The 27481-nt window shown below is 41.1% G+C and overlaps 2 protein-coding genes across 4 annotated transcripts in view; one reads left to right on the plus strand and one right to left on the minus strand.

Moving 5' to 3' along the window:
* The window catches only part of LOC106652640 (alpha-mannosidase 2), a 106618-nt gene that overhangs the window by 73092 nt on the left and 6045 nt on the right, over positions 1 to 27481 (minus strand). Inside the window, exons 1-2 of one of the 3 annotated variants that reach the window (XM_014371716.2) lie at positions 13815 to 13927; positions 4676 to 5272 (exon numbers count right to left, since the gene is read on the minus strand). In XM_014371716.2, coding sequence (XP_014227202.1) covers positions 4676 to 4981 — 306 coding nt within the window. In that variant the 5' untranslated portion in view covers positions 4982 to 5272; positions 13815 to 13927. Of the gene's footprint in view, positions 1 to 4675; positions 5273 to 13360; positions 13928 to 27481 lie in introns of those variants that run through there. The other 2 variants (XM_014371714.2, XM_014371715.2) reach the window with 2 other exon arrangements.
* Positions 16892 to 17995, plus strand: LOC106652391 (speckle-type POZ protein-like). Its single transcript, XM_014371319.1, has one exon. It carries the CDS (start codon positions 16892 to 16894, stop codon positions 17993 to 17995), a length of 1104 nt encoding a protein of 367 aa, XP_014226805.1.

Consider the following 27481-nt stretch of genomic DNA (forward strand, 5'->3'; position numbering starts at 1 on the left):
CTTTTTCATTCGCAACTTATCGATAATCGATTGGCTGCTAAGTTAAAAAGTCTTTCCTCTTTTCTCCCATCTCGTACGGGCGCGCGCGGAGACCACAACATTATGGAAAACCGCTTACAACTTTTCTTATCAGACAAGATGCGCTCATTACGTTTTCCCTGTTATATGCACTGGATGCGAAAACTTGGCACAAATTTTTACGTGTTCCAATTTAAAAGTAAAAATCTTTTACAATCAAAAAAGAAAAAAGTAACCGTAGGAAAATTTACTGCAGAGAATATTTGTTGTCTCGAAATACTATATTCACAGGGTCGTACAATATCGCGAGAGGAGAAAAAAATTTATACGTAAAAATTGGAAAAGTGTCGAAATAATTTCCAATGATGAAGTTCGGGCGAAGTAATTTTATAGACGCGTCAGGAAAAGCGGAGGAGGCATCTGGTGTATCCCGGGTACGAAATCCCCCCTACGCCAAGCTTATATTCGCAACCATAAATATAAGAGCTGCGCATTTTCTCTTTATCAGATCTTCTTATCTTCTCCATATTCTCATCTGGGAAGATAATACTCGGAGGATGACGATCGATAGTAAATTCTGCAAAAAATGAGCAAACTACGCTGTGACGGTTAAAAAAGGAAAAAAAAACGGAAAACGAGAGATGAAGCAGACCCCCCCGTTTGCGCTAGTTGGACGAGTAATCCGCGGTTATCGCGTTTCTCGCTCGCAGCTCCTTTTTTTCAGCGTCGCGCAACGAAGTCGCAAGTTTATATCTGACTACAAATGTGTGTAATTTGAAAAGCTCTTTTAACAATAGGTATACGGGGCCGATTGTATCGTTTCTATATCGAGAACAGATCCTTTCTGCGAACGATGTTTTTGCGAGAAGTTTAAGCTTCAATAAAAAATGACACACAACAAGCTTCTCAGCCGCCTGTGTCATCTCTTTCACTAAAATTTTACAATAATACTATTTCTTACGTACAAAAGGATACGTTTCAATTGATGTCGGAGGCGTATTGGTGTGTCGCGATCGAACCGTATTTTATCCGAGGTAAGAAATTTTCTACACAGCATCCAACAAATTAGAAAATAAATTGCGATAAAGAATTTTGATACCCGTTCGAAGCTCGGGTAGCGCAATCGATCGATTTTAGTCTTGCAAAAGGATGAAAAGAAAAATTTATTAGGTGGTATACACGACGGATACTTGGAGCAGTGCACGCCTCAAAGAGCGCGAAAAACACGTATGAACGAGAAGCGCTCCAAGATAAATGGCATAATTATTCGCGCGTGTGTTGGCAATTTCTCGAATGTCAGCCAATTTTTCTCTATAACCACGCGGCAACTACTGAATTCGGCGCTGCACGCGCGATTCTAACCGTGCATTCATCTTTTTCTTTTTTCAAACTGTTTTTTTTTTTCATTTTCAAACCGGGACGATTTCTTATCAGCGATGGATTTTAAACGTGTAACTTGAATTCATTCGACGACAGGGATCAATATGATACGTTCGTCAGAATCAGCAATAAGCCCAAAATCAACGATGTAATCAATCATTCGTCAGCTGACACCGCGTTGGGCCGATCGTTCATCACCACACGAGCGCCGGAGAAGCGATATCACGATACGCACAACGGGTTAAAGCTACTTACATCGGCGGATACGCGCGCGCACACATAGCACCAACGCGTCCGAGACAAGCAAGTACGCACACACACACACATACGCATATATTGGCGCAGTGTAAGAGATAAGCCATTCACCCCGGTGGTATATACTTGACGAATCGTGCTGGCGGGACTAATCGTCTCATAAGCGACATTTCCGTTGGATCGCAGCCAATACACATCCCTTTTGCCTCCATGTGTGTGCGCACGTATGTTCAGTACGCCTCTCTGTGTCGTGCATTCATTATAAACGACTCAGACGGTCATTGTCTCGTTTCGCAATGCATCGCCCATGGACGTGTACTCGTGAAAGAGATATCGTTGAAAAAAAATATCATACGCATGACTTTTTTCGAGACCAATTTTTCAGAAAACAAACTATTCCATTGGATAATCTCAATTTTGCTTTTCTTCTAGGATGAGTTAAATCAATTTACAAAAGTAATTTTTATTTTACAACAGTCCTATATTTTGTTTGAAAATATTTTTTTTGCACGGATGCTTCTTTGTGATCCGAGCAAGACATCAATTTCGCATCGGCAAAAATTTCAAGTTCAAACTATAGTTTACATTTTAAGCGCTACGTGGCGCATGAAAACTCGTAAGTGAGTTATATCAGCTCACTGTATAATTTGCTTGCTAGATATCATAGTACCATAATTAAATCTTTTTTTTGTCCAACTTGGTGTATTAGAAAAAAGTGTTTTCACTTCTTCTAAGTATGTTTAATTGTTTCCACTTTTTTGAGTTGTTTTAAAAGATGTGAATATGACAATTTCATGGTCTCAAACATTTCGACCAGTTCTTAACCACTTTGGATACGATAATACTAATTGTAGCCTCTACCAATAGATGGCGTTTAATTATATCTGTAAATCTGCAAGTGACAAAGTAGAACTAACCGTATAAGCCAAATCAATAGAAACTTAAAATATGTAAGTTCTTTTTCTCATGGTTTATTACCCTAAATTTGTTTATTGTTTTGTCCGGCAAGTTTTCAATGACGAATGAACTTGAAAAAAATTAAGTAAAAATATTTTTCAAAAATTCAATCGTAATTAGAATGCATCATCATTATCTAAGGTTTTTAGAACAACTTGAATCTGAATAAGAGTTATTCAATTTTAAGATTTGAATAGATATAATTTTACGTTCACAATTTCACTAGAGTAAGCATTTTAATATGTGGAGAGGGTCCTGCAGAGAAGCTGATGAATTTGAAGATCGCTCCGCTGTAATAATTAGGTCAACTAAGCTCCGAGGAATTTTCTCATTTCAACATCTCGTCTAAATTAAGATTCTTATATTACTGCCTTGTGCAAGCTCGCGCACGCGCGCGCGCAACTCTGGGGAACTCTCCTCAGGATTTCTCGCCGTTTTCAGATTCAGCAAGCACACAAAGAGATAAAAAAAAGTAAAAAGACGACTAAGAAAAGCCGTAACTGAAGAAAAAAGGCAAGGAGCAACTACTACTACTACTGCGGCTGCTGCTACTACAACCGGGCGTCTTGTGGCGTGGCTACGGTACATAGCAGTAGAATCAGCAGCAGTAGCAGCAACCCAGACTAAGTAAGAAATAATAAAACTTGCGAGAGTAAAAAATGAAAGATGCAGCGCGCGGCGCGAACAAAGGAAAAGCTGTAGGCAGATAGCGAAGAATCAGGCGATAAGAAGGAGCCGCCGCCGACACTACCGCACCGAGCAGCAGGGGCTCGAACAGTCGGATAAGAAAGCAGCGCAAAAAAGTTGGCTCGCAACTGACGTCAACGTAGATTGAGGAAGAAAAGCGCGCTGTGCACCCCTCGCTGCCGCTGCTGCTGCTGTCCGTCAGCGCAAGCGCTGTCTGCACCTAGAGATCAGCCCCGAACATCGCAGCGGCCTTTAATCGTGTCGACGAAGCGGAATAATCCACCGCACGCACGCCTGCGTGAGAAAAAAAGCTCGAGAGAGAGAGCACACAATGCACATCTAGAAGAGGCAAGGCTCGAGCTAGGCAAAAGTTGCGCTGCTTTTTCAAAGTCCAACACGATGATGGATAATTTGATACTTACTTCTTGCGCGCGCGAACTTTGTGGATGAAATGTTTCTTAATTTTTTCGACAAGATCCGTTCATACTTCTGGAAATTTTATCCTTGGTTTGGCTATATGAAGCAAAACGCATTAAGCCCCGTACAGCGATTAGAAGACTTATCTAGTGCATACATAGCTTGTGCACGATGCCGGGAGTGCTAAAGCGAGATTTATGCTAGTGACTTTAAATCGCTTTATGGACCTAGCTCGACTGTCCACGCGCGCGCGGGCGCCAGGCAATTTCGCCTTTATGGCTGCATTCATGGAAGTGCAGTCTTAAATCGACTAAGACTAATCATTGTTTCTGTGCGGCCGCATGTGTATACGATATTAAACCCAAATTCAAATTTATTATTATAAGAGGCTCGCGCGCCACCACCGCAGTTATACATCGATACTTTGGGCATTAAATACTGCTTCGACGAGCTATAATGGCAAACGAAAACATTGCGAGCTGCCTCGACTGTATGCCAACTCCCCCTCTGTTTCGGTAATTAGAATTTCGTGAATTTTCGCGCGCAATAAATGACTGCGGCAACAAATTTGATCCAGCTTAATTTAGATTCGCGGCGAAAAAGCAAGCTCATTTAAAGATCGAAAAGTTAAAAGAGAGAAATTGCATTTGAAGAAGATAAATTATCCGTTCCGCGTACGCAAGCTGTAAAAGGCGCAGAGGGGAGGGGGGCCGTCGGGAGCTTTCGGGAATTAAGCCATTTAAGTGGAAGTAAATGTCGCCTCAGCACTTCTGGATGTTTCAATTTGCGTGATTATTTAGTACCTTTTAATAAGATGAAATGCTTATTACCAGCTCTTTCTCGCTTCGCGCAGCTGATTCGGTGCCCGAGTAATTGCCGTCTACACGATACGCGCCTTACAGCCTCGGAAATAATCATCGATTCTGGTGAAAATGAAAAAGATTTCGTGAGCGATCCTTACCTGAAACTCGAATTTGTCGTATTCCGCCTGGACGTCGATGTCGGCCTCTCTGGGCGTGATGAGCGGACAGGTATCGCTGGACACTTGAGCGTCCGCGGCCTCGTTGTACTCCGGCTGAGCCGAGGTGAACACCCGGTCGAGGCCCGCGTCCGCCAAAAGAGCCGCGGCGGCCGCCGATGCGGGAGCGTTCGCGGCTCCGTTGGGCGACTGCGTCTGGCTAACGTAATAGAGGCAGAGCAGCACCGACAACAAGACCGCGCAGAGCACGAGCATACGACCCGAGCCGCGTCTCAACAGTTTGTACATGTTGAGATTCTGCTTTTTTTCTCTCCTTCCTTCTTCTTTCTTTCTTTTTTTTTCACTAAAACTGCTCTAAATCCCAAGCAACTGCTACTCTACGTGCATGCGCACTTGTACACACACGCGCGCACACACTCCGGTGTTTGAAAGGGCAAAGTATAAATATGTTTTCAGAGCAGCATAATGTTTTGCAAACTGGTCTACCACTCTGCTATAGCCTCAATCTCGCCAGCGGGGCAAGCTCGACTTCGTTTAGCATCCCTCCGAGTCCGTCGTTGCCGCTGCTACTGCTGCTTCCTGAAACAAACAATGTAAAAAAAGTTTCGTTATTTCATTGTGCGCATATACTTGGCAGCAAAATATAGCATCAGAAGTAAAATTCTAGATGAATAGGTGCATGCAAATGGATACTAAATAATAATGTTGTGCATTTTAACTTGCATTAAACTCAATGAAATATTAACTCTTAATTGGCGCAACTTTTTAGCAGCTTTATTATAATTATTTTTTTGTCGAATATCAAATTACTTCGGGGAATTCTCAGACATGTAAATGAGGCTTGTTATGAAGCCTGCAGTTGTTCGGAAGCATAATCTAAGCTCTTGACACCAATAAATAGAACTGGTTTTTTTCATTATGTCATTTAGTCGACTTGTCAGAAATTCAAGCTCGGTACAAGTTAAATGAAAAGTTTTGCCGATTGAAAATCGATTAACAGATTTCGGTACAATTTTGAGATTAATAAAGCTTACGTTTTAATTGAAATTGGTCTCTCAAGTACTTCCTACAGTGAGTGAAGTCGATTTTAATTTTCTTCGATTAATTCAAATTTAAAATTCAATCGTTTGATATTGAATTTGATCCAAATTACAGATTATTGAAAAATTTAATTTTAAAACTTTTTATCTTCACAAAAGGGCATTGATCATCTCTGTTAATCTAATATCAGAAAATCGAGATAAGAGTGGTTTATTCATTGAAGTTTATAATGATACATGTCGATAGTTTTATTTCACAGTCGGTAAAAATTGTAAGTTAGCATTTTGCTTCGCGGTTGTGACAGTGTAAAAGATAAGAATTCAACAACATAATCGTTTAAGTGTTTTTTTTTATATACACTGTCAATCACAGAAACGTGACCGAGGTTGTTCATGCACTGAGCACAAATATGATGCATTTTTTCACACTTTTTTTTGACACGTGAATAATATTTTTTTTCGTATAGAGTTTCGTTTTTAATAAATATTTATGTGTTTACTTCTGAAAGATTTCATAACAAAGAGAGGATTCACGTCTACGATATCCGAGCTCGAGATTCACACGCTCCAGAAGAAAAACAACTTCAGTGGGGGGAAAATGTATCTCTTATTCCGGGCGCTCGTGCTATGTGTTATCTTGAATCAAGCTTTTCGCGTGACGACTATAAGCGGCAGATGTCGTAGCAGCGACTCACTCCGTATACTCTCGTGTATTATCCACGTATATATACAAACACACGTGGCAAGTGGAATTTGGGTCGATTTACATCACCGGTCGATTGCAGACTGCGCTGCATCCAAATACTTTTTTTCCTCTTCCCTCGTTTTTTTGAGCGCGCGCGCTCCTCTTCTTTTTTCAGCTCTCTTATACGTCGATGCTTCGCTTTCAAAGAGTATGCGGCTTTGAATTTTTCAGGACTCGAAAAGAAGTATTACTGGGCTTGATAAATTTCTAATGATTGTGAAAGCTAATACTTATGAAGAAAACTCCCACGTCTCATAGCATTTTCAATAAAAGCGAGCGTAATCAGCTTACCTCATTCATTAAGTTTGTTTTTTAAGTATCTTTTCGGTCAAAAATAAATATATTGCATTATAAATTGAAAAATTGAAAAAAAAAGATTGAACTGTTATAAAACTTGAACGACACGAGTTCTTCACTAAACTTCAACAAAAAGTTAAAGAAAACGTATTTATTTTATGCATACATCAAATAATTCCTTGTCATTTACTAAATGCGCAGCGACAAAGATATATGTGAAAGAAAAAATATTGGAAAATCACGTGTTTGAGAAGAGGTAATACACGACGGAGCATATAATTAAATGGTAATTATCTCATACTCCAGGCCGTTTAAATGCGACATGCTCGTCAAGGCCGTGTAGCGTATTATCAAGTTTTTTCTTCTTATTCAGCAACTTTTGATGAGATTAAGTTTCAAAACACGCATACATCCACCTCCTACTCGAATGTATACATGCTCGCGTTAATATACAGGGGCGCGCGGGAGTTGCCGAGCATGCTTAAATATTTGCATAAAATTCGCCTGAAAGGAAAAAGCTCGCGCATGAAAAAGATGCGATTCGATGTCCGATACACGCGCGGTACACGGCTTGAAAGCATCACCAACTATTTATTTTTATTTTTTTCCCCTTTTCTAGTCCAAGTGTGCGGTGGTGCGACCATGAGCTTGTACTCATTCGTCGCTACATTGCCCTTCTATTCCTCGATTCAATTTCTATGCTGCTGCGATGCGCTGCATACGACGAACGACGAGAGTCGAAGCTTATCGACCTTAATTTTTGCACAAGCGCTCGGCCGAGTATCATGAAAATTGAATGGACTACTTTGCCTTTCATCAAGCATTTATCATGTACTCTCTGCGAGACCAAAGGATATCCGTATATAATAAAAGGTCCTTTTTATCGAATCGACGGACACGCGATATGGAGTCCGATAAAAATTTCATATTACTCGAACAAGGAATAATTTAAACTCTTTTATTTTATAGTTGTATCATGCTTACGAGAATCGATTTATTTCGAAGCCATTATGTGCGAGGACAAAAAAAAGTTTTCCATCGTAATATGGTCGGGAAATAAAAGTTTTTCGAGAACAAAATAAAAAAAAAAGTCAAGCGCGAGTAAACAGAATTGCGTCACGACTCGCACGAGCAAAGAAACGTGCCGCGAAAAATATCAATTTCTTAAAACGCAGTATATACCACATATACACATATATTTTGCTCGAGGCGAGTATAATGTAGAATTCGCGCGAGTGAAAAGAATAGTAGGTGCCGCTGCCAGGGCACGTTTTAGCTAAGCTAAAACCAAGAGAGACGACGTCTGTCCATTAATTCGTAGCTTCTTATACACTGACAAGACGTTCCGCAAGCGCAGGGGGGTGAGCTGCTGCAAAGTCAGAAAGCGAGAACTTGGTGAAATCTCAGAAACTTAGGCCTAATGAGTTGAGTCCGGGAGGCTAGCGTAGCGCGCGCGACATCACTATTACCGGCGCTGCTGCTGCTACCGCTGCGTCTTTCTCTCTTGGGCGTACGCGTCTCCCTGCAGTCTAATGAGAATTTACAATTTGTCAGTCGTCTTGGCGTAGTCGTCTGCTACGTGAACTCGCACATAAACTCGCACAGCACACACACTCACACGCATACAGACGCGTTTACACGGGTAATGCCGACAAAAGCTCCCCTGCCGCTATTTGCCACGAAAAAAGTGTGTGTGTGTGTAGGCTTGTGTATGAGGTAAGGAGCGCACGCGGCTCCATGTAGAGTACGCCTCTTTGCCTCTCTTGTGTATATTCCCTTTTGGCTACCAGTACTCTTCTTCCCTCTCTTTCTCTCTCGCTGCATCAAGTGTATATAAGAAGAGCGAGAGAGAGAGAGAGATAAAGGCAGAGAGCAATGGAGTGAGTGAGAGAGAGAGAAGAGTTGCTGATGTAGAGAGACGTGAGAAAAAGCGGAAGCTACATGCAGCTTAGGTTACACAAGAGTACATAGTGCGGTTTTTCAGCTAAAACCGCAGAAACAGCTTGAATCTGCTGCTGCTTTGTAGATGCTATTATATACAGCGCGCCGAGAGAGCGAGCGATGCATAGTTGAGGTGGCGCGCGGAATATATGTAGGCTATGATGCACCTTACGCTAGCAAGTGATCGACCAAAGTTGCAACCATAGCGAACGCGCGGCCACTTTTGGATATGCGATATATATAATTGTATACTTTTTCCTCGTTACGTACGACAATTGGACTTGGAAAATGAGATGCGTAGTTGGCTGAAAAATTGAACGGCACCCACACAAACGTTTTTTCGCAATGACACAATTAAAAAAAAACGGCCATTCACCGGCTCGGTTACCCTAGATGGTTTTCAGCGGTTTCGCGGCCAAGTACATAATGAGAGCGTTTATATACCTTGTGTCACCGAGTTGATTGTCTAGCTAATCGATCGGAATCGCTCCGGACTAACTTATAAGCTTCGTCTTGTTTTTAACAGTCGCTTGTTGTTTCGTTCCTACATGCAACACAACTACTTGGTCATTCTTTTATACACGTATATCGTATCGTATGCAAGCGCCCGAAGGTTATCCTTAATGGAGTCGTGTACGTGTGCGCAGATCGGGGCCGAGCTGTCGCGTATATACTATAATACGTGCATTTATGTACGAGCGCTGTTGGTACGTCGAGTCGACATTAATTGCCGAGCGACCTTAGAGAGCCATATACCATTCTCGATACCCGATACGTAAAAGGAAGAAGGTACTTGATGCGCGCGCGCAGCGATGATACAATTCTGGTATAGCCGAGCGCAAAGAGCGCATACATGCATACATTTATGCGAGTGCGGATAATGCATGTAAACACACGCATAGCACACGAATAGAGCTGCGGCAAGTCTCGCGCAGGTGAGAAACAGGAGACAGGAAGAGGTGACATACGATTCGCGTGGCCTCTCTCTCTCTCTCTCTCGGAGCAGCGCATGCAGGCCAACAAAAAGTGCATGGCTTCTGTGTACTCGTCCACTGCACCACTGCACTACAATCGTGCATTATCGCTCTTTCCCTCGACCGCTGCTGCTAGCGCTGCTGTTGTTGCCGTAGTTTTTTCTCTCGCTCGCTCGTTCCTTCCTCCGACTGTCATACCGTATACGTGTTTGTCCGTGTGCGCGTGTGTGTATTTTTGTATGCAAGCGCCCAATTACACGTGTGTATTTACTCATGGTTGGTATACAGTGTGTGTGTACTGTATAAACGCGAGAAAGTTGATCGCGCGCGATCCTGCGAATGTGTCTTTTAATTTCCGGCATTAAGCGGCAGCAACAAAACTCACACAAAAGCCCGCATAGTGTGCCACGCCAGACGAGCTATCTACCGCTGCCGTGTGAATGTGTGTGTGTGTGTGTGTGTGTACTTGTTTATTTTTCAGTGCTGCAGTTTCGCGCGCGCACGTGCATCGCCCTGCTAGCCATGCACAAGCCCAGCAGCAGCAGCGTCGAGCGTAGTTACCGGGCCGTTGTGTTGTTCTTTTTTATCTCGCTCGCTTGCTCGACTGCTGCTGCTGCTGCTTCTAGCTTCACATTGCACACTGCACACAGCGATCAAAGTTCGTCCAAGAAGTTGCAGTTGCGCTCGTGCTCGTGAATGTGTGCTGTGCTCGCCGCGCTCCGTGTGTATGTGAAACGCGTTGATTCGAGATCACGTTTTTGCAGCATTTTCGCTAGTATTGCAGTACACGCGAGAGAGAGAGAAAAAGAGAGCACACACCGGTGTACACACTTTATACTCGTGCAGCAGCGGCGACGACGACGACGAGCTCCAAGTGAAGAAAGAAGAAAAAAAGAAGATGGAAAGAAAAAAGAAGGAGGAAAAAAAGAGTCGCTGCTCTCCGTGTGGTAGTATTTACCGGCTGGGAATCGAAGCGAACTTTTCCCATAAAATGTTTAGGCGCCTCCGCGTGCGAGCTACTGCTCTTTCTCTCGCGCGCATTAGACTAGTGTGTTGTAGATACTCGCTTGTCCTGGAGACTTTGCGTTATACGCGCGAGGCGCGAAGCTAAGCGCGAGTCCCAACGTAATATGCACACACATAGGTACACGCGTACGCCTTATACGTATGGAGTCACGATCCGCATCATAAATAATGGGACTTTTTTTCGCACCCGCCTTCGTTATATGTATTTGTGAATGCTCTGGTGCAAAACGTCTCTCTTGCCTCGTTACGATAGGTGCACACAGCTACCTGAGTATGTGTGTGTATACGCACTATATACTTGTATGTAGCGCGGTATTAGCATAGTTACATGCGGCTTTATCGTCAGCTCTTCATTTATCTTGAAACGCACAATTTATATACAAATACATGGCGCCCATGAACAGCTCGACACGATGCTCTCCATTCAAACGTACTCGTATATTATATGTACCTACACACCAACTCATACACACACTGTCATCTCGAATTGAAATATTATGTGCGTCTGTGTGTGTGTGTGTGCACGCGCGGTTACCAATACACATATGAGCTAACAGTTTTTTAAATGCGCGCGACTTGTATACAAAAGAGAAAGAGAGAACTCGAAGCTATACAAACTTCGTTAAAAATCTGGAAAACCAGCGTATAATCTCGGAAGAATTTGTTTCACGTGCTGTTGCTGCTGCTACGAGTAGGAGAGAGATATATACACGCACACTTGGCGCTGTGGAAAAAAAAACACACGCACGCATGAATGCCGCATTCAGCGTATGCAGCGCGTAAACGCCGTATTATGTACGCGAACAATCTCAAAGATACATACAGCACACAACCAAAGAAGGTAAGCTTGGCTAACGGGCACGACACGGGCGGAAAAAACACTCCTGTATATAGAACAGAAGGAAAAAAAACTATAACTGCGAGCGAGCTGCTTCGGCGTATATACCGCTGTTTTGTGCCTTGGGCATCAACGCGCCCGCGCTATATATTTCTCTCTCTCTATATATATACGCGATTAAGTGTTGTACGTAGTTGGAGAAAAAGTGAACGTCAATAAAGTCGAGACTATACTCGGGGCACGAATCACTGCTAATAATTCATCATTAAGTTTCTCGCGCAGCCGCCTCAGCACTGGAGTACACAACGATAGACTTTTCAAAAGTAAAAGTGTCCGTGTGAGTGTGTATATACGCGGCCGGCGACTTTTCACAAAAAAAATCGTATAAGCCAAAGCCTGTATTTAATAATGTATACGTCAAAAGCGAGACGCGAAGGTCACCGCGCGGTTCAAGTAGACGAAGACGACGACAACTTTGCATCTTTATAGAGTCATGATTCCACGAGAAATGATATTATCACTTTTGCGCTGGCTTAATGTTCCTTGTTTTACCTCGAAAACTCGCTGAACCGTTTAAAATTGCGAAGAAAAAGAGTTTTGATTTGTTCGCTGCGCGGACTTGCTTTTCTTTTCTCTAGTTTTTCTTTTACTTCTCTTAATCTGCAAACGGAGAGCTTGATTAAACGAGCTGGTTTTCTTGCCGAGTTTATAAACATAGTGCTTTTGGTGTATAAACATAGTAGCGGCACAGGAGCTTAAATAAGTCTTTTTAGCAAAAAGAGAGTGATAAAGACGCTGGGGGTCTTTTGATGAAGTTTCCGGTGAGTTCTGCGAGACGGCAATCTTAAACCGAAAATATTATAAGATTTCTTTGACGGCAGCAAGTAGTTGGAAAGTTGATCAAAATTCTCTCCTGGGTCGAGCCACAGTCAAGATGCGAGCTCATTTTATTTGATTACATCTCGCGACAAAACAAATTTCAGTGGAAATTTTTTTTCGAAAAAAAAGAAGAAGAAAGAAAAGAAACACTCGTTTCAGGTGAATCCTAGTCAAGATAGTGTGAGCTAGCTAGCCACACAACACACACGCGTTCGTGTTTTATTATTATGCCAAGGAAAGAACAATCAAATCTTACGTGAGCAACAGCAACGGAGCGGCTAGCTCGGGAATTGTGAGCCGCTCATCATTTCTAGGCAGAAAACTAGCCATTCCACTTTCGGTATTGTTTGACTAGTCGAGAGGGCTGCAGAATCGATATATCTATACGACCGAGTATGTGGCGTGTGTAAAGCTATAGATATATGCAAATTGCTACGCTCACTTATGTGATTAGTCAGCTGTTTTAACATGTATTTATTCAAACGCTAGTCGATTTCTCATTAGAGGAATGTCTGAAAGTTGTGTATCTTCTAACGCGTGTCGCACGTAAGAGTATTGCGCGTGAAACCGAAGCGAAGAAAAAAAAACAAACTCGTAATCTCGAGTGACGTTTGATCCCGGAGAAGTAACAGCTAGAAGGAGGATCGATCGATCTGTATAAAAGTTATGTAGTATCGACGTCGGTATCAATAAAAGTGCAGCAGCCGACAAATTGCGAAGCGTCTCGTACACGAAGAGCTGCAAAACATAAATATAAACAAGTGACGCAAACGCCAAGATGCAGAAGACTCTCGCGTCTATCTCTATTTCTCTCTACTCGTCGTTACCCCACAAAGTCGTAGTAAATCCGGTGCTCCGCGCGCACCGGGAGCTTGATGCACTCTCGGGTGAACTTTTAATGTATATATATACACGTGGTATACGTACTTGCATTAACATGTTTCGCAGAGCAGAGCAGAGCAGTGCAGTGCAGTGAATGTGTGCAGCAGCAGCCTCGCTACTAACGGGTTTCGAGCAGGAGCTTTTTGAAAGTTTGCTCGCGAGGCTAAGTGTATATCTATGCAGTTGCTACTGTAGTACAGCAGCGAGCTTTCCGGTCCCCCAAGTTGGCCGCGCGAATAGTTTATAATCGAAAGCAGCTGGACCGACGTAGTCCGTCACCCACTCATACAACGATAATATCTCGCACGTTTTATTAATTCGCTCGCTTTGGCGCGCTCACTGCGTCAGCACACACTCGATTCCCACGCACTTTCGACACCCACGAATTTTCACTAATAGCCGGCAATTAAGATTTATATATATCGAATGGATCGTGCCTCGCTGTCGAGAGGATCGCTTTATAACGAGTCGTGTTAATGGCATAAACGCATACGCATACCTATAGAAATATCATAGATGCAATGCAGCACAGAGGCGATGTCAACGGCGATGTCAAAGAGACCGCGTGCGCGCGAGCCACGGAGCTTTTTTGCGCGTCCCTTCTCGCTCGAGAAACACGTCGTAACTGACGGACGTCGAGGCAGCAGCCAACACCAGCAGTAGCAGCAGCAGCACGCGCGGTCACCGCTCCTTCTCTTTCTCTCTTTCTCTCTTTTGCTCTCTCTCTCTCTCTCGCTCTCTCTCTCTCTCTCTCTCTCTCGCTCTCTTCGTATCCGATGCCGGCTGCTCGCGGCGTACCTTCCGCGCATGTGCCAATAATCCATGCGCTCTCGTATAGTCTGTGCGTATACAGTTATAGCGCGCGGCCGCCTTGTTGACTGAGTCGCTGTATGGATAAGTAAAGGTGGGGACTGCTGCTTCGAGCACCGAGCCAGAGAGAGAGAGCCTATATTCCGGCGTACATTATATATACATATAGCAAAGCCTGCTGCACGATGATCTTTGTAATTAAACCGACATGATGAATGCGCCTGGCGAGCGCGACTCGGCGCGTCGATCTAGCTGTCTCTTTCTCGCTCTATCGCCTCGGCATATTATAAGCACGAGACACGGACCCTTTCGAGCGCTCACTTGCACTCTTCGTATCCGACTGCAGCCCGACTCTTCGTTTGCGCGCGAACCGCGTTGCACCTTGTTGCTGCTAGTCAAACTGCGAGTCCAAATTATCGGACGCACTTCTCGTGACAGGCCTCTGCAGCTGCGAGCTCGAAATGTGTTCCGAAACATTGGAGATATGATTCACCTCGGAAATAATCTCGGGCGTGCATAAATCACGTACGAAACACGCGTTTGTTCCCTAAAGCCCCCCAAAAGAGATAGCAAACTAAAATCAATAATAATCCTTGGTATCAAAGTATAATCCATCATTATACACTTCCTTGCGAAGAGGAGAATGTATACTCGGCAATTTGCTATTTCGGAGCGCTGTGTATGCAGCAATGGAAATTATGGTGTTATTTCATCGCGCGCGCGCACGACGCAAAGGTTATAACATCGAGTGGCAAGGAACGAAGGAGCAGCTCGCGTATATAGCAGCAGCACAGAGAACACAACTTCACGCACCAAGGGTCAAATAAATTTCAAACTTTTCATCCACCAAATTCTCCGCGCGCGTGGATATGTTGGAGAAATTTTCTCTCGCTCCATCGATGTATGTGTGCTACTCTCTCGCAACACTGCATTACATATAGATCGGAGGAGCTTCTTTACTCCTCTACGCGCTGCGCGTATTATATATATCATACGAAGCTTCGTCATCGTCGACGGACTGGAAAGAAATCGACACGACGGGCGAGCAGCACCACCGCCACCGAACCAAGTTCGCGCCAAGCTCTCAGCAATTTTGCCCCATGTTTCACACACGCGCACACAGGAGAATGTATCTATCTATCTCGCCTTTCTTCGACTTCTCTCAAGAATTTTGTGTCCTGACTTTTGAGCTGGCTCGCACAATCTCCTTATATAAGACGCCGAATCGGGCGTAAGTGCATGACCTGTATTTTTAGCTCTCAGTTGAATATTCTATCAAAATTGCCACTATTTTTTTTTCAATTTTAAATTACCTAAGACAAATGAGAATCATATATTCGAGAGATCATTTTAATTCTGCGTGATCCGAGTATTTTGATTTCTTTAAATCGGGAATTTCTTTAAATTCCTAGCGGTGGCACTCTTAAATCCCTTGACGCACGGATAAATCAATGTCATCGCAAAATTTTCGATAACATTCTCCGGAACTTCTGGAAAGCGTGAAAGCTATATAGGCAAACAACTATACGTGGGAAAGCCTATTGTCCGTTTCTCAAGCTTGAGACGCTCGACGACGACGACGACGACGACGACTGGCAAGGGAAGGAGGAAAGGGGGGCAAATCCTCCGTCTCTGTCTCCCTTTGGCTATCCGTCGATCCGTTACCGTAACTAGATCTCGAGCCTCTAGCCGCCGTACGCTATACATATATATTATAGGCGTCGTCCTGCTTCATCGACGTTGTCCGTCACGCTCCCTATTTTCTTTTTGGACCGACACGTTATCTCGTGGCAATGTACACCGTCCGTCCCCTCGTCCGTCCGCTCGTGCATCGCCGCCGCTAGTATAACTTCTTGTCTCGCTTTCGAGAGCTTGTCAAATGCGAGGCGAACGGTGATTTCTCATCGACGACGATGAAGATGATGATCTTAACACCCGAGTCTTTTCAATTTCCGCTGGGAGACGCGTCATGTAGCGCGCATGCCATTGTAATTTTGCACCGTCGGACAGCATCACCAGCAGCAGCAGCAGCACAGCTCGAAGTGCGCGGCATGTCAACCTCGAGTCGATGGAATTGCAATTAACTTAATTGAAAACGCATACCTTACGAGGCCGAATGAAGCACTCAAACCTCGTGATATGTTCACTAATTACACAGACTCGTCTAAAAAGAAGTGCCGCGTCCTGGCGATGACATAGTGTATTTATGTTTTTTTTTTGGGTTGTTGATTACAAATTTACTGCCCGTTTTGCAGAATTGGGCAAGGGTTTTTCTTGATAAAAGTATTGTTCCAAATTTTGTTGTTGTTGCTATTTTATAGGTAACAACACTACATTTTAATACCTTAAATTGAATACTAACTAAAAAATTTCAAAAAATGTGAAAATGAATTTAAAATAATCTCCTATCTATGTGAATAGCTCACATCTATTTTTCAATGTTTTCAATAATTCAAATATATCGCGCAAAAATTTTCACAGCTCCTCCTAATGTAAAATCCTGTTACATATTTTGTATTATTCATGAAACCGTCATCCGTTACTTTGAATCGAGTCGATACATAAGTTTGTTTACATTCTATAGAATACGTATTGACTCGAGCAAATATAGAAGATTAAGTACTCCGACAGTAAATTCAGTAGCCCTCAGAGCATCGTACAACGAGTTAGGAGTCGACACCTAAGAACGTTAAAAGTTTGGCACTGAAAAAGCGCGTGAATAAGAGGAAAAAAGTGAATACCATTTGCTAATTTGAGTGAGAAACAATGGCAGACGTCGAGCAGAATGACAAAAATGATGACAAGTGCTACTTCGTGACGAGGACCCCAGTGACGACGTACGTGCTCGACTGGAAGATCGAGCAGTTCCTCTTGAACGCTAACGTGCTGGGCCGCACCGGCAACCTCGTCTCGCCGATATTCCCGACCAAGCCGATGGTCAGCGGTGACGGGGAGCAGGTCCTGGTCAAGCTTCAGGTGTCGCTCAGCTACAAGCAGCTGGAGAGCCCGAGTTGTTGGGTGCTCGGCGTCAAGATGCTCCGCGCCGACGAGCAGGACGAGCAGGACGGCCCGATTTACAACGCGGAGGCGCGACTCTGCTTCGTCGACGCTCGCAACAAGGAGGTCGACGAGCAGTACTGCTACTTCGTCGTGGGGCTGCAGAACTACACGCCGATGGAGTTGCCGCACAACATGCGAGAAATTCTCGCGGACGGAGCGCTCACGCTGCGCTGCGAGGTCAAACTGGCCAAGCAGAAGTCCAATATGCACGTGCACTTGTGCGAGTTGCGCGAGACCTTCAAGCAGCAGGCCATGCACCAATTGGAGAACTCGAACGACATCTACGAGGGTCTCGGCGTTATCGACAAGAACCATAGCTTCAGCGACGTCGAGCTCCTCATCGAAGACCAAGTCTTCAAGGTACACAAGGTTGTGCTGGCATCCCGGAGCTCCAAGTTCACCAAGATATTCAACACCAAGCCCGACGTGACGCAGCACGAGATCCACGACCTCAAGGCCTCGAACTTCGAGGTCATGAAGAAGTTCATGTACGAGAACGTGCTCGAAGATTTCGACAGCCTGAAGACGGCCAGCGATATTCTGATCGACGCCAGCGAGTACGGCGTCAACGAACTCAAGCGGCTCTGCGAGACCTATATCTACGACCAGCTCTGCAACGCGAACAGCTTCGACATATTGACCCTGGCCGATCGCTGCTGCTGCGACGAATTCAAGAAGACCATCTTGCGCTTCATCTGTCGCGAGTTCAAGAGAGGCGTGCTAGACACCGAGGACTATAAGCACCTGAAGCGCACCAATCCGCAGCTCGCCGTCGAGCTGCTCGAGCAGCTCAACGTCCCCGACGAATGACAAGTTTCTTCGAGCTTTATAAAAAATTAAATACGAGCCTTCTTTTCTCGCACGAATTAATTGTGTATCGTAATAAATATCATTTATTCATGATATATTCCGGATAATATAGTATAATTTATATTTTACGGACGAGTATAAATTCTGAATGGCTTGTGATTGTGTATGACATGTTGAAATTATGTATTATATGAATCGAGACGATTTTATTTTGCCGAACGTGTGTATTAAAGCTACATTTTTTTGTAAATCAATAAATGAATCTGATATGTCTTAAACAATATAGAGAATATTTACAAACAAATAACCCAAACCAATTTAACAAAGCTCGTATTAATGTGTGAATTTAGTTTTAGGGTACCACAAGATTAGTTGTGGTGTTATGGTAGCCGTTTATATGAAGAAATTACCTTGAATAAAAATATTTCCTCTAAAAGCTGGTAATGTACTATTTTATAAATGTCAAGATATAATGAAAAAATTTGGAGGTATTTAAATTGTTCGGTTTCGTCAACAATATTTGTGTTAACACAAAACTGGAGCATAATTATAACAAAAATATTTAAAAAAGCGTCTGAAAATAATCCTAAAGCTTTTTATTCTTACACATCGCATGCTAATGCAATTCTTTGAAAAAAAGAAACTTAGCATATGAATAGAGTGGATATAGATCAGACACGTGGAAATTTAAATTTTCCAATTAAAATGGTAGCTTGAAATTTATACGTATAAAGGCACGTGCCATCGCACTCACTATATCTAGAAATGAAATAATTAAAATGGGTTGAAAAGCGATTCGAGAGATCAACTCTATTCAAATCTAATACTTTGGAGTAGCGAAATTTTCATTCTCGCGCGGATGAGATGACTTACATCGCTCGTGTAACGTTCACCTCAGGAAAAAAGTTTTCTGTCGCCCACGTCACCGATTATACTCTGTTAATTTCCAAGCGAGCACGGGACACAAATTCTGCAAATTACGTTGCAGTCCAAAGGACGGTGAGAGCATATTGTGACACGAAGTGTGAAAATAATCCAAAAGATAAAACTAGTACTAAATAGTTGACCTTTAGACTGCGGCGGTGCGCGGCGTTTCTCATTCAAAGACGGAAAAGAAAGAATAAGTTCGCGAGCTCGGCTGAACGGAGCTCGTCGGGAAGAAAAACGACTTTTTGCGGGATGCATAATTCAAAGGGCGCCACAGGACGGAGAGGAGGAAAGCGAAACTTGAAAAAGTATGTTAATGAGAAAAACACGATGAGCCGCATAGGCTAGCTGCGGTTGACGCTCGTGCGGCGGAAAACGACCAAACTATCCGCAAGAGAATGCGAGAGAGAGAGAGAGAGAGAGAGAGAGAGAGAGAGAGAGAGAGAGAGAGACAAGAGAGGCTTGTGGGAAAAGTTGTAACGACTGTAGGATAATCGGATTGGAAAGAACCTGGCCAGGGCAACACTCGCCCGACACGGGCTCTGAGTTATATAACTTCAATTCGATGAAGCCACCTTCGAGGATGGCTCCCATCGACTTGATTCTCGAATGTATTTCGCCTCGAACTCGAGCCTCTTTAAATCAAATGATACTCGCGAGAGTGTGGCGGCTGATTCGGCTGCATCCACTGACGACCCTACGCTGCAGCCACAGAATGAATGAAGCATCAAAAAAGGTGGAAAAGTCACTTGAAAAAGATTGGATGGAAAATTGCTTTTCTCCCGCTAAGTATTATAGTGATGTACGTATAGAAGAAACGCGTGTGTACATACGTGCTCTGAAAGTATTTTTTCTTGAAACGTTTTCATTCAGGAAAAGTATAGTTATCTTGCTTCAGGCTATTGAACAAGAGGATTAAAAGTTTACTTGATTTAAAATGGTCATATTTTTCAATTATTTTATTGCAAGATGTACCCTTTCTTTGGCGCACTATGATGTATTGTGCCAAAAATAAAATATTAAATGATGACCTTCTATCCCTCACGAATCATGAGTTAATTTACTCTTACCTCCAATAATCTCGTTAAACAAAATATTGTTACAATAGTAGCAGTATGCAACAGCGCAGCTGCAGTTTTGTACCGCCGACATAATAGCAATGTGCTCTAGTCTTCAAGTCATAGTTTTTCCAAAGTCGGAATTAACTTGGATGGATAAAGACAGAGTGAGTTGCGCACGGGAAAGCCCCAAAGTAGGAAGAAAAGAGAGAGAGAGAGAGAGAGAGAGAAAAAGGAAGGGCGCGCTTTTAACTTCTCGAAGCTTTCGGCGTAAGGTTATCTTACTACCGTACCACATAATGTGCCGGAAGCACACGGTTTTACTCTCTATCTAGCGGTGGTAGAGAAGGAAATGGAGTGCACTTATTTAAAAGGCCTTCCCGAACAAGCAAATGTGCCGTGTAACAAGAGGGTGCAATGCGATTGTTAAAAGGATGAAACAATATATTATTTCTTATAGTGTACTTTATGCGTGTTTCAATTTGAAAGATGTAATCGTAAACTTTTACGATTTTTTATTCGCGATTTTCGTTTTTTAAAATTTAAAATTTCAATAATTTCAACATTTTTCATCAATAATATTCATCAAATTTTTTATCAAGTCAAAAAAAAACTCGGTATCGAACTTAATCCCTCAAACAAAAAGTAACCACAATACGAAATTCATATTTTTTCCCCAAATGAATGTAAAATTAAACTATCTGTCGAATACTTTGATTTTTTTAATTAATAATATTGCCTAGTATTTACTGTGAAAAATCTTTTGTCCGTTATTTTTTATTTGGATATCGCTAGATGAAAACTCGAAATGAAAGAATGCACACGCGGCTGTGACTTCATTATTACAAATAAAACAGCTGCACGCATTGCCAGAGATCAAAAGCCAAGGAAAGAAGCCATCCGCTGCTTTTTTATTCCCACTGTGGTACGGAGAGCTTAACAACACGGCGACGAGTCCCTCTCGGAGATGTACAGAAACTTCGATGAACGGCAAAAGCATCTTTGTTCGCGGTTTTTTCTGTGTGTATAATACCAACGACGACCGGCTGACAAAACCAATGACCTGGTCTACTTGACCGCCCCTCAGCGTATACGTAGCAGCAGCAGAAGCAGCAGTGACAGCGGCGGCGAAGCAACATTAAAGAGCCTTTTTTATGTAGATTATTCATTCAAGTGTGCTTTGACAAGCTTTAAAAATATAAAAGCGACAAAAAAGGGGTCACTGAGTATTCAAAGATACGAAATATCATGTCGAACAAGTAAATATTTATTTCCAGTGTAATGATTAATTTTTCAAAAGCAGTTTCTTTCCAATGGTAATTTAATGTTCGCGTAAAAGGAGTCAATTGCAATTAACCAATAACGAAGGTGTATAGTTTCGTTTAATGCTTCATGGTACATAAAGTGCAGCGTTACTTATCGAGACACTGGCTCACTTCAAAAACATAAACAACTGGACTTTTAATTTCATCCATTGTTCTCAGCGTGCATACTGTATTTCACGACTGCTATATGATACTAACTCTTTCACAGTGTGATTCGCGTTCTGTGGATTTAATTTTTAATACCTCACTTTTCCGTAATCATGTATCATTGACAGTAAAATTTTTGCCTATTAATCAGAAATGAGAAGTATAATGTAATTTCATCATTGATATAATTATATAATGACTTAATTTTGTTTTATACCAGCATCCTGAGTAGTATATTTTTCAACGAGTACACTTGTGGTTTTTTTAGTAAAATGAGGGATTATATAACTAGCCAAAGGCGAGTGTTACAACAAGTTTGGTTGTAGAATCATATCTGCACCAATTGATAATACTATTTTTCCATACGAAATCCTAAAATTAGCGACAAAGTTGCATATTTTGGGTCAAAGAGGGAAAAACTAGCATTACTCAGCCACTGCGCTAAATAGAGATTGGTTATTTCCGAGGTATGATAACATATCGACCTAAACCGGGAAAAAATAAAGTGTAAGTTAATTCAATCGTTATTTTTGTAAGTAACAAAATTTAACGTATTTTTTATATTGAAATTCTAAGCAAATTGTGTATAAATTGACAATATTACAAAATTAGACTATATAAGAGAAAGCAATTTAAACTGCTTATAGTAATTCTGCTGCTCTGATAAGTTCAACTTGAAGTTTCTATGATACGATCATTTTATCATTAATGAGTCGAATATTTATAAATAATAATACTCATATTCTCATATTTTATATCACTCGCTTTTTATATATTTCTCATCAATGTTTGATTTATTCATCATTACATCGATTCGAATTAAATTTAAAAAAATGTATTTACTCATTTACAATTTATCTATGAAAAGGTGATAATTATGTTAATTGTAATTAATTCGAAAGCAATTATATTAATACGCCATCAATCTACTCTGATTGGAATGTGATGTTACGTATAATATGAGACGATCGATGCCAAATCTATTATGATACAATATTGATATACTCAGGTAGTACATTAAATCTTGATTGTAATATAATTCATTGAATCTACTAAAGCTCTATTCTTTAATTTGAGTAAACCTTTCAGTCTAAACGCTTTGAAGGGAAAGTGCAACTCGCACACTTGACTATAGCAATCATGTCGTAAAAAAAAGGAAGGAAGTTAACGAAGTGTGCGCAACGTCGCTTTGTGACAATACTAGTGGGGTATACACGTTTGCAAATGATTACGATGCCATTCTCATATAGTCGCGTGCATACGTGCACAAGAGTACAGTATCGTTCAACCTTTACAAACTAATGGAACTAATAACGCTTCCAACGAGATGAATGCAGATTAGAGTGGCGCATGATTATTATGGCTACCTTTAAAAAGTTTTTATGAACAAGTTGCTGGAGTTTAAATTATCGCTTTCATTAATTCATTTCAATTTTAATTTGCAGAGAGTTTACGGATTATTTTCATTAGAATTAAAATGTAATGAGTTGCTCACATGGTATGGTTAACTATTTAGTGTCTAAATAAAAGCATAATAGGTGTATTACTCAATTTAGGCGAAGAATGATGTGATATAAACTTTCAAAATAGCACAACAGAGACAAGAAATTCTCTTTGTTCGCTTTACTTAACTAATCTCGATAACCGTTTAAGTTTTTTTCTATTCTTATAGCAATATTTGAAAATTTATAAAACTAGACTTTTCAAAGATCTTTGTCGAAAATAATTGTTGTTACATCGAGTTGGAAAGCTGCTGCACGAGCGTACAGCAAATTCGTTTCGGGAAAAAAAAAATTCGATTAGTAGAATGAATTTCTACCGTAGCCGTAATAGTATAAGTCACCTTGTATTTGGGTAAATAACTTTCGAAAAAGGGTTTTACTTGCGTTAATAGACGAAAAGGTCGAAAAAATAAAGGTACCTGAGAGTGAGTATGTGCGTGTGCGGTTGTCGGTGTCGGTGCTCGTAATATAGGATGAAAAAAAGCTCAAATGAGAAATGTACCACGATACCGGGATTTAAATTTAAAGTGTAAAACGTTTTAAGAGGTACGAAATTATTCCACCAACATTTTTGATTGCTCATTTCAAGTGCTTCAAAAAAGATCACATGGAACTCAAGTGTGAGAGGAATAAATTTAAAAATAATCTCACCTTCCAGAAATGTCAGAGATGATTGGATCGACGACTAAACTGAGTTTTTTTTAAATGTATGATAAATGTCTTGTGGAAAATTTAGAATGTCGAATAATAATGTTAAAAACTAAATGTAGCGCTAAATCGTGACTGCTGTAATCTAAGTACTTTTTGAAGACTTTTATTTGTGAAATCATGCGAAGTAGAATATTTTTTACACTCAATAAAATTACAAGAATATCTACAGCAGTTACAGTTTGAAACATATTGAAAGCCTATTTGATTTTAAAATAAAAATATATACATTCATTACTTGAAAAAAAAGTAACATACGTGAGATTTTGTAAATAAAAGTCGGTAGTATTTTACAAGTATGTATTTCAATGTTTGGCATATGTCATTAATTAAATTGCAGATAGTATTTTTATTGAAACGTAGCCCGTATGAAATAAAAGTCTACTAACGACCATCACTGTGTGTAGATCCAATCGTATTGCGAATGGGAATATAATTTTTTAATTCAGAGTATTAAACCGATCATCGTAACTTCTCTCAAACACAATCCCTCAGGCTGTATAGGATTAAGTGCTATTGATGTACGCAGCACAACGATACAGACGAAAGCATTGGCTTTTACAAATTGACTTGCTATGTGCATGTCGGCTACTCTCGCCGATGGAGCGTAAAGATAAAACGATCCTAATACAACATCTCGTTTTATTTAATTCGAGCTTTTGATTACATTTTTCTTCAGCTATATCCATTTTGCTTATTCGAGCATCCAATGAAAAAAAGACGCATTTTTTATTTACTTTGCCGAAGAATTTTGAAAATTTACGTCGACTACGGGAGAATTCGAAACTGCTATTTGACCAAAAAGAGGTCGATGAAAAAGTTTGGCGCGAGATCGTAAAAAAAGCAAAAGTTTGTCGAAAGAGAAATTGAAAGCTCGCACACGCGCTCAATTCGAGTGCAAGCAGTGGTTTTTTGTACGCTCTCTCTCTCTCTCTCTCTGCGAACAGAGAGCGAGCGAGCTAGCGGGTGCCAATGCGATAGGCGCGAGCACGAAAAAAAGCGTTGCGTTGCGCGCAAGATAAAAGAAGGAAAAACGAAAAAATGAGAGCACAAAGCTTGACAGCTATAGAACTACTACCACCGCTGCTGCTGCTCTCGCGCTACATGAAGTGAAAAAAGAGAGCGAGAGAGGAATACGCGCATTTTATGACTAGCGTTGACAAGCTTTGGCTTTGTCGCGCACTACGTGTCGCAGTAGTTCGGAGAGATGTGTCCGAACTGTTCTGCTCTTACACCTACACACCGCCCTGTATTTTCTGTAACTCGCCAGGGGTATCTCGCTTTCTTTCGCTTCCTTCTCTTTTTATTTTCCTCTCGCGGCATCAATATCTTTTTCTCGTCCTTCCTGATGCTTTAAAACTGCATGGAAACGAAAAACTGCATTGCGTCGCGCGAATATCTCACTGTTCATTGACAACTATTTTGCTGATCCCCAAATTTGAAGTTGTAATCTTTTGCCAATTTCAGCTTTTTGTTTTAATTCGAACGTAAAAATTTTTCCATGCAATTTTTGATTAAAAAAAAAAAAATGTATTTCACATTATTACCGTCGTTGCAACGAACTGCACCGACAACGTTCGAAAGAATTTTCAACCCCTGAGGTCTCGAAACATTCCAAAAGCCATGCGACGCATTAAAATACGCGTAACATGTACTGGATAGTACATCGGCTCTCTCAAATAGTTGTTTCACATTCTTGTCTCTCAATAATTTTTCCGCTAACACCCTCTGCACATCAAACTGCACATGCATGCCATTGCTTTAATTTCGTTTCGAATGACATCTACCGAAAACTGTCGACTTTACACGATTCAGATATAATTTTAGAATTTTATAAGAGCTCACTTAAAATTTAAATGTTGCGATGGACATTTTTATACGTTAAAACAACAATGAAGAGATTTGATCCTAAAAATAGATCTATTTTTAAGCATTCGATTTTTTCAACAAAAAATACCATTTCAGTCCCTTGAATACTATTTTTCTCTTCTGTACGCGCTTTGGGGAAGGTTTACTCAGCAGTTTTTCTAGCTTTGTATCGCGCCCACCTTTCCATGTTTCTTTTTTCGTTTATTTATTATTTGCTTTGCCAGGCAAAGCCAAAATGTGCACTGGGATTTCGAAGGATGTAAATCTTTATTGTTTTTTGCCGTCGCTTAAACAAAGTGGAAGCTTAAGGGGTTTTAACTCTCAAAACGTGACCGTTGAAAGAGCTTCATTATGAAACTGAGTAATATTTTAATGTAAAAGCGGAAATGGTAAACAATTATTTAAAAACTAAGTATGATAAATAAATATTAGACAGAAAGATTTACCTAGTATAGGACAAATCATGTTTTCCATTCAAATATTCTCTATCTGTAGTATACTTCTTTGCATGAATCAGAAAACGAAAAAAAAATCCGTGAAACTTTGAAAATTAGTATGATGTACAAACAGTACAGTACACTTTCCGGTCACAAAATTAAAGCATCCTGCTGGAGTGTAAAAAAAGCTTTTCCGATAATTCAAGGAAAAGCAGAAGAAGCCGAGAAAAAAATAGAGCGCGAGAGAGAACAAATAAGGAAACAATTTACACACAAGCCTCGTTGAGTTGCACGTCTATTACTGCTGTACAGATGCAGTCAAGCTCGTGGCTGGAAAGAGCTTGAAAAAGCCACCTACGTTATACAGCAGCGCGCGAGGCAAGTGTGTGCGCGCGTGTATATAGAGGTAAACGTGTGTGCACGAGCGCGAGTGCCACAATATATACATAGGCACACGTAGAGCAGTGTAGTCACGGCAAGACAGGGGCAAAGCTCCAGGCGATACTTCAATTCGATTCCGTTGAGTTTGGAGATTCTACTCACCGGAATAAATAATGGCCGAGTTGGAGGGTCACACGCTAGCTGCCATTGACGGGCGACTGCGCCACTACTACCGCGTATATACGTACCGGCTACGCTGGGTAAATATTCTACGAGACATGCGCTACGGCCAAGTTATTTGAGCACACTCGCGAAAAGCTTCAATGTGCACGAGATGCCCCGCGCACGGAATACGACTGCCTTTCATCATTATATACCGTGTGTATATGCGCCTGTTCTGCTTGTCGACAAAAATGCCTCAAAAGCAATCTTATACTTTGAATTCGTAATTCTGGTAACCTGTGAAAAGCCTCGCAAGTGCTCAATGAACGTATTTAATGGCAGAAGTGTATTTACCAAAAGTAACTCGAGTGCAATTATATTTCAAGTGAGCTTTATTAACAATTTCATCATTCTAAAGTAATTTATACTGCAAAACAACAAATCCTCAAAGAAGCTTTCAATATTGCCTGAGTGAAAAGGAAGTACCTATATAGATCTAGTTTACTTGGAGTATTGGATATCGACCACAGCAGAGTAAGGAAGGTAGAATCGCTTTTAGTGTCATACGTCGAATTCCTGCTTCCTTCTTTTCTCATATGTGTACGTAAATGTATATCCCCTCAGTTTTTTATTTCACTTTTAAGCTCTTGTATTGCATTTAAAAATTAACTTTTGTTTTTTATTTCATTTTATAATAAATATTACTTTATAATTTATAATGTATAGTACTAATAAAAATGTAAAATATCATTATTTTACCCTTCAATAGACAAATTATGTTCTTCTGTGAACTACGTGCGACAATTCCCCGTGAAAAATTAAATCATTTTTACAAACTCTTTCCTTAAACTAGACTAATGAAATTTTGTAAATTTTACTTTAAAGATGTTATTTTCTCCTTGATATTAATTATCATCCATAAAAATATGTACGTTTGATTAAAAAACTTTTTTAATAATTTATTTTCAAG

Source organism: Trichogramma pretiosum, unplaced genomic scaffold (genome assembly GCF_000599845.2).
Source record: "Trichogramma pretiosum strain Unisexual culture from Peru unplaced genomic scaffold, Tpre_2.0 scaffold26, whole genome shotgun sequence".
In the NCBI taxonomy this organism is placed as follows: Eukaryota; Metazoa; Arthropoda; class Insecta; order Hymenoptera; family Trichogrammatidae; genus Trichogramma; species Trichogramma pretiosum.

What these genes read in the sequence shown, in the direction of transcription:
- LOC106652391 (XM_014371319.1), top strand. Translation starts at nt 16,892, where the DNA reads ATGGCAGACGTCGAGCAGAATGACAAAAATGATGACAAGTGCTACTTC.